General features: G+C 42.1%; 1 protein-coding gene across 1 annotated transcript; it reads right to left on the minus strand.

The window, feature by feature from the left end:
* Positions 1 to 1262: 1262 nt before the first annotated feature.
* On the minus strand, positions 1263 to 7862 carry smu1a (SMU1 DNA replication regulator and spliceosomal factor a). Its single transcript, XM_079228305.1, has 12 exons — positions 7762 to 7862; positions 7223 to 7433; positions 6302 to 6454; positions 5732 to 5842; positions 5482 to 5610; positions 5238 to 5357; positions 5010 to 5126; positions 4351 to 4478; positions 4097 to 4223; positions 3148 to 3315; positions 2866 to 3018; positions 1263 to 2421 (listed from the first exon to the last, which is right to left on the minus strand). The coding sequence occupies exons 1-12, from the start codon at positions 7785 to 7787 to the stop codon at positions 2323 to 2325; spliced, it is 1542 nt and encodes a 513-aa protein (XP_079084431.1). The 5' UTR covers positions 7788 to 7862; the 3' UTR covers positions 1263 to 2322.
* Positions 7863 to 8179: the final 317 nt, after the last annotated feature.

The raw sequence follows: 8179 nt of genomic DNA on the forward strand, positions 1-8179 counted from the left end.
GTGCTTCTACTTTTGATCATGAAGAACATTCTTCTGTAGTTTTTACATCCATAATTCTGAATGCAGGTGTTTTATTAGTAATGTTTTTTCATTGTGATGATGCTGCTTTTGCTTCAATAAAACATTTGAATGAGTTTTCTGCTTCACAGTTCTTCATGTACTTCAGCTCACAACAGTCTGATGACTGGAACATGAAGGGTCAACAACAGGCCTCAAGAACATTTATAGAAATACGCTAACTGTAGAATTAATAAAGTTATGGCTTTGGCAGGAATGGAAAATAAATAAATATATATATATATAAATATAAACCGTTTCTGTAATACACTGTAGTACAGTAAGTACATGTACAAGTACTTGTACGTGTTAGGTGTGTTTGATGGGGAAACTTTAGATAGAGAAACATATTCAAATGAATATTTAGATTTCCATATTTTCTATTTTCACTCCTGTTTGGATTTGCCTCCGACCATATATGGTAAATAAATAAATAAATAAATATATATATATATATATATATATATATATATATATATATATATATACATACACACACGTTTTGGGACAATAAATAGCAGTGAGAAAAAGAGTGCTTATGTAGAAACAGAAAATTAATTTGCTACTATTTTGTTTATTAAAAAAATGACCCAGATCTTCTGATTCAAGCGTCTCGATTTGCGTCTTTTGTTTGTCAGATATAATTCCAAGATGAACATAATCGGGTTATTCTGACAGACGGTCGGATAAATTGAGGGATTTGAAGGTACCGCCTTCGGTTGTGGAAAAAGTACAACAGACGTTTATCCCAATTTACTAATATTTCACTGACAAAACCGTTGTTCCAAGAAAATAATTTGATTAATCAGTAATGACAACGAGCGTTGGTCGCAGCCAACCAGAAAGCAGGTTGTTTGAAGTGCAATACAGGTGTTGGGCTCACATGGGGAGTTTTCTGCTTGCACCGTTAGCCGGGTGGAGCATTCACAAACGTTTCTTAAATTAACTAAATTACAGGTGAACTTCCATTTGCATTGCTTTTAAATCATCAGAAGTTCAGTCTTCTTTGAGGAGCATGTTTGAAAAAGCCAACGACGGATGCAGCAGTCAGGACTGTCAAACTCCTCAACGTGCTCTGCAAGTGACAACTATATGCTTTTATTTTGAAGTATTGTAGTCAACATCCTGCTCTGCGTCTCCACTCACACAGAAGCTGCAGCACCAACAACCATCCTACCAGTTTATTCAGGAATAAAGCTCTTCCTCTTTCCATCACAGAGGCTGCATGCACAGATGCACAATGTTGTTTCTCCATAAAACAACATTTAATAAAAGCGGTAGTGAGGCGTCCTCGTTTCTTGAAACCGTCTAAAAACTAGTTTTTATATTCTCTGATCAGATAAATTAAATTCTTTCCCCCCATATTCAGGTTCTCCGACGCCATGAAGTTTTAAAAAGTTAAATCTCTTCATTGTTCTGGTTAAATAGCTTTAATTACACAGACAAGATATATTAATGGGGAAATTTGTACAACGGTATGTTATAGAATACTGAAATATTAAGTCTCATTCCAAATGCACGTACTCAATGTGGGGAAAAAAACATATTACAATGACTTTGTTATTAAATTTAATGTATTATTTGGTTCTCCATGTTGAAATAACTGAATCATTTCAGGATACAAAATAGATGTGAAATAATCTGGAGTGATGCCATTAAATTTAAAAAGAGGGAAGAAGAAGAAAAAAAAGACACAAACGACAAAACACTATTTAACCAGGTCTTCTTGGAGAAAAACAAAAATGCAAATAGAAAATATATGTACAAAAAAGTGGAATTTTCAAAACAGAACTGAGTCTCGTATCTACACTCCTCCTCCTCCTGCGAGCTCAGCAGAGCGTCATCATCTTACCTGCAACTGAAACAACATCACGGACCAACGAAGGAAGGAAATAATTAAATGTTTTTAAAAATCGGGAAAAATACAGGAGCTTTCCTAATAATGTGTAATGAACAGTTTCAGAGTATTGTTTGAATGATGTCAGATGTCAATCAATCAAGAAGTTGCTTTGTGTTGGACAAACTGAAAACAGTTGCAGGTAAACAAGGCTCTGCTGTGCTTTACGCTCCAAAAAACCGCAAACTGTCATTGGTTGCAAATATTCAGCTGTACGGCTTCAATTGTACAAAAAATGAAATAAAAAAAAGGAGTCGCCTGTTCTGTAAGGTGTGCTGCTGAGACCGCCAACATGTATACAAGTTCAGTGACCTGAAAGTGTTGTAAAAAGACCAAAAACAGAGCGAGAACGTCCACGGTCAAGCAACTCAAGGCTTCCAGAGCTTCAGCAGGCCGTCCTCGCTGTAGGTGCTGATGAGGTTCTGGTGCGGGTGGTGGGCGATTCCGATCACATCCTTCTCGTGGACCTGGAGGCCGGGAGAACAGAGCGTTTTAAACGAATGAAGATGCAAAGAAAACAAATGTACACAAACACAAAATGGATATAAAAAGTTGTGCATGGAGAAGTTATCGGAGGCTTGTTTTCCCACCAGGGTCCCTTTAGAAAAACCTCATTTTACTGCAGCGGGGTGTAACCCGTCTCTGCTGGACTACGTAGAAATATCCGGCGGTCTCGTTTACCGGTGCCGGTCGCACCGAGGCTATCGGTGTTACGGTGACGCTGTTTCACAACCGGCTTAAAAAGTTCCTCGCGGCAAACTTTAACAAGCGAAACAAACAAAAAAAAAAAAAAAAGGGCGCTCCGAGACCTCGAATAAATGACTTTACAGTCAGACACTTTTAAGCAAGTGGCGGCAATAAAAAGCGGCGTGATGTTTTCCGGCGCTTTGCTCTCGGGTCGGTGGACGTACCGTCAGCGTTCGCTCCAGCTTGCCGGTGACGGTGCTGAAGCAGTAGAGCACAAAGTCCTCGCCCACGCAGTAGATCCACTCGCCGCGGGGCGACAGGGTGCAGCACACAAAGTCTCCGCCTTCCCTCTTACCGGAGCTGAAACTCCTCACGATCTACACACACACACACACACACACACACACACACACAGTTAAAAAGGGCAGGCAGGTAGGCAGGTTCAGCTGCATGAGCAAAACGATGAAGAAACACCGACGAACGCCGACACTCGACGCGTGACTGACCTGCCCCTGCATGTTCATGATGACCACCGTGTTGGAGCGGTTGCACACCACAAAGTGCTCGGGGTTCTTGGGCAGCTGGACGACGTTGTTGACGGTGATGTCGGTGCCGGCTGACGTGCCCAGAGGCTTGAAGGTGTTGGAGCACTCCGTGGTCTTCATGTTCCACATCTGGGGAAGAGGAATGAGACGCTGGTCAGACACGCAACTTAGCAGCAACTTTCTCACCAGATTGAGCAACTTTTCAGACAAAAAGCAAGAAATATATTTGAATATATATTATATTGTAATTCCTTCCCATACATTCTGTTCAGAGCAATCACAGTGATTGGCTCTTCTACTGACAACATAAAACACACCTTTTCATTATTGTAAATACATATCAGGGTTCATACACATTTTTTCCAATGGATTTCCATGACCAAAATTTAGTGAATCTTGGTGTAAACAGTAAAAAGTGAGTAAATGTATTATTTAAACTAACAATGAGAATACAAAGCATACAGTAAACCTTAAATGACACAAATGAATGAGACAATAGTTTGATTAAAAGAATAAACATTTATATAGATGCCTGTATGTATGCCTGCTTATATTTTGAGTCTTTCTTTTAAAAGCATATTCATTATTTCAAACTCGGCGTAAATGAACGTCATGAACACATGAATATAACACATTTACATGACTTTTACAACACTTTTGGGATTTTATTTTTTTCACAGACTTTTCCAGGTTTTCCATGACCGTAAGAAACCCTGAGATGTAAATAAATAGACATATATAGTTATAGATGGATAATAAAGAGTTGACTAGGCCTTCATACACGGTAAATACTCAGATTTTCTCTGATTCTTCTTTGATGTGAAAAAAAAGAAAGAAAAGCTGTCAATTATAGTTCTTATAAATCTCTGTAATTAATACCGTCGAGGCATTCGCGGCGTGCTCCGCTCACCTTGACCGTGCCGTCCGAGGAGGCGCTGATGACGTGGTGGCCGTCCGGAGTGAACGCCGCCTCGTTCACAAAGGAGGTGTGGCCGCGGAACTCCTTGAGAGTTTTACCCGACTTCAGTCCGTGGACTCTGGAGCAGAAAACACAAGCATTTGAGATATATATATATATATATATATAGCATGTTCCCAAAATGATCCTCGGTGAAGACGCACAGTTAAAGGAAGAATAAAAAAAGGCGACGGCGAGGAGTTTACCTGATTATCTGGTCGAAGGAGGCACTGAGGAGCTGGCTGCTGTCTTTACAGAAACTCACACACGTCACTCCTTTACTGTGGGCGCGCTCAAACCTCCTCAGACACTGACCGCTCTGGATCTTCCACACCTACACACACACACACACTTTAATTTGTTTCTGCAAAGGGACACTGCGTCTGCAGGAAACTATCATGAGTACTATGAAACTGTGTACTTATACACTGTATACTACACAATATCAGAAGATTCGATTCTTCACGATTCACATAGTTCACTTCCATAGTTCAATAAACAAATAACATTTCTGCACAACAGAAAAGCAAAAGGGAATACGCCGCACATAAGTGTTTTTCCTATTATTGGAGGAAAACAGCTGTTTTTCTGGATTTCATTAGACCTTTAACGTTGGTGATAATCAGGGTTTTAATTTAAAGGTTTACCAGCAGAGAAAGTTACATTTATCTCTGACTTTACAGCCGTTCACATCTCACTTCATGCATTGTTCTTAGCATGACAACCTTAAACCAGCTCCTGGTCTGATTCGGGTCCAAAAGACAGCAACTATAACCCCTGTGTGCCGAAGGAAGAACCTGCTGATCAAACTCCTCGCCCCTTAACTTAATCTAGAAGAGAAATATAAGCTCCGCCTCTCGTCTACCTTGATCTTTCCGTCCTGGGCTCCCGTGGCCAGCATCTCCGTGTCTCGACTGAAGCCCATACACAGCACGGCATCGTCCATCATCATGAAGTTGTCCTGAGCCTGGTACTTCAGATCCTGGAGCAGAAGCAGAAGTCACGATGAGCGTAAACCTGGTGTTCATATTCAACCGCACGGCACGTCTTTATGGGTTTTTTTTAAATGCGTTTCCGTTTTTGCAGAAGCTACCTTTCGGATCTTGCCGGTGGTGAAGTTCCAGACCTCGATGAAGCCGTCCACGGAGCCGGTGACCAGGTACTGACCATCGGGGGAGAACCGGGAACACTCCACGTGAGACTTCTGTCCGAACTGAGCGGGGCAGAGAACACAAGCCACGTCAGGAAAAGTGTCACGACTCCCGAAAGTGTAAAATCAAAACCCAATCCATACTACATATAATCTATCTATCTAAACTGTGGGAGCGTGTGGGCACCTTGATGTGTCGGCTCAGCTGGGTGGGGAAGCGCTCCTCCTCCACATCTTTAACGGCAGCTTTGCCCCTGAACAGATCGATAGTCATACCGGGAGGCAGGAGGCCCTGATGCTGCTGCCACTTCAGAGACTGAAGGATGAGAATGAAGACAAAATCATCATCGGCACTGTATTGGGATGTTAGTGTGGGGAAAATGAGGGAGGGACTAATGCAAGTATATTGCAAATTAAGTAGTTTTATGGACACGTACCTGTCCCAGCAGAGCCATGAGACGGGAGGGCGGCACCACGCTAACCTCCCCGGCCAGAGCCTGGGCGATGGCCGCCCGGCGCTTCTCCTTGCTGCTGCCGTCCGGGTACGCCTGCACATCAACAAACACTTAAAACAACTCCACACAACTGCAATCGTTCAGATGCTCTCTTAGAATTGAACCAATGATATTTAAAAAAGGCACATGCAGATGAATTGTGTTGCGTTATATGTATCTCCATTGTTCTTGTGAGGACGGAGAATCCTATTAAACTGATATTTTAGTGCAACGGTAAAGCATATTTCAAACGGTTACCCGTTTCAAAAGACGCTGTTGTGGGGTTTGAACTAATTTCATGTCCCCATGTTTCCAAAATCTGATGTTTTACTGTTACAAGAACAAAGTGTTCACATCCGTTAACATTGAATGAGGCCCTCTTACTCAGGAAGTAGTTAAGAATTAGCTTCCAGTCATTTAAAACAGAGTAGGTATAAAACATGTGGCCCCTGAACCAGAGGAAGGGTCAGGACCAGCTGATCCTGGACCAAGACACGTCTGGTTTGGACTCACCTCTCTGGGATCGAAGTAAGAGCGAGCCAGCAGGTTCTCCAGGTGGATGTACCTCTCCGGCTGGTTCTGCTTCAGCATGATCATGGGGTCGGTCTGCCTCAGGAGGGAGCGGGCCGCGCCCAACTCTCTCAGCTCGATCAGCTCCAACACCACCTGGCCGGGAAAACAACACGGACGCCCAGGTTTAGAGGACCGTGTACCTTCAGGTTTAGAGGACGTGATGGTTTCACTGAAAAGATCTGTTGACAAGATCAATGCTGCAAAGAACATTGAACTAGATCATCTGCATTAAGGAAGTATTAGCAAGAATAACACATTAAACAAACTGCTTTATTGAGAAGCCAACTGGAAAAAAGTTTAAGAAGAATATAGTAACAAAAAAAGTCTGTAGAGATGAAAGGGGACAAAATATGCATGAAACAACAGCCAAGAAGAGACGCTAAATGGCAAAAATGGTGAGTTCTATGATGACAACAACAACAAAACAATAGCAAGCAATCTGGGTCGGTTAGACACTGGTCAGACATGAACTTGGCAACTTTCTCGTTAGATTTATCACATTTTCAGACCCTCCTGGCCACAAATTGAGCAAAATATTCAAACCATCAGGGGGAAAATCAAGAAATATATACAAATAATATTATATATTGTAATTAATTCCCATAAATACAGAGTAATCCCAGTGATTGGCTCTTCCACTGTCAACATAACATACACAACTTGTCATTATTGTAAATAGAGACTCATAAACAGCTTTCTGTGAATAAAACTAAACAGCTGGTGATTTTAAGACCATGATAGTGGAAGGAAATAATGTGTCGCCTCACGGCCACTACGGATGCAGTGGGAATGTAGAAGCATATCACAAAGGTAAAGATGACAGGGATAAGCTGCGGACACACAGTGGCCCCAGACCCTCACCTGCTCATACAGGTCGATCAGGGTCTTGTCCGGCAGCTTCAGGGACTGGATGGCCTGCAGGACGGTGTCCCAGTGGCCGCTGTTGATGTCGGCCACGAAGCTCTCGATGCTGTCCACGGTGTTCAGGGACACGGTGGTCTCCTCCTGCAGGGTGACCAGGGTCCGCTGCAGGTTATTCTCCTTCAAGTACTGCATGATCAGACGGATCACGCTGAGGAGAAACACACACACACACACACACACACACACACAAACACACACACACGTGTGGAGGAACATTTACTGCATGTTTAAACATGTTACAATCCGTTGATGCATTGATTAAGAGGTAGTAATAATAAAAACCGATGGACTTTCGCTGCTTAAGTTTGAAAATCTGATTCGAACTATGTCCACAAGTTAGCTTGTTAGCTTAGCTCAGGGCGCTAACGCTGGCGGCAGGCCTCACTACCGGGAAACACATTAAAATGAGGATTTATTGTCGGTCTAATTGTTCTAAAAGTCGCCCTGATTCACGAGGAGTTAACTGGACTACTTACTCTGCGGATTCCACCTCCAGAGACATGGTTATTTATCCCGAAACAGGAGCCACAAAGACACTCTTTACTAGGTCTGCAGGAGCAGCAGGACGAGGCACGCAGGACTGACGCAAAACCGGAAGTGCTGGGAGGAGCCAGTGGCCCTTTCAAAATAAAACACTCGTTGTTTTTAGGCGGTAGATTACATTACATTTATCTCAACACAAATGCCATGATTACAGTAATGTCATTGCGTATGATATATGTTTGTAATGATACATTCAGAGTTTGTGCCTTAGTGTCCCCTTTTTTTAATTTATTTTAAAATGTATGCATTTTTTTAAAATATATTTTTCCGTTTTTTATGTGCAATTGTTTAATAAAGAATTATATATAAAAACAATATGAATTACATATGATTTGGTGTAGTACCAAAACG

The sequence above is a fragment of the Taurulus bubalis genome, assembly GCF_910589615.1.
Source record: "Taurulus bubalis genome assembly, chromosome: 13".
Classification (NCBI taxonomy): Eukaryota; Metazoa; Chordata; class Actinopteri; order Perciformes; family Cottidae; genus Taurulus; species Taurulus bubalis.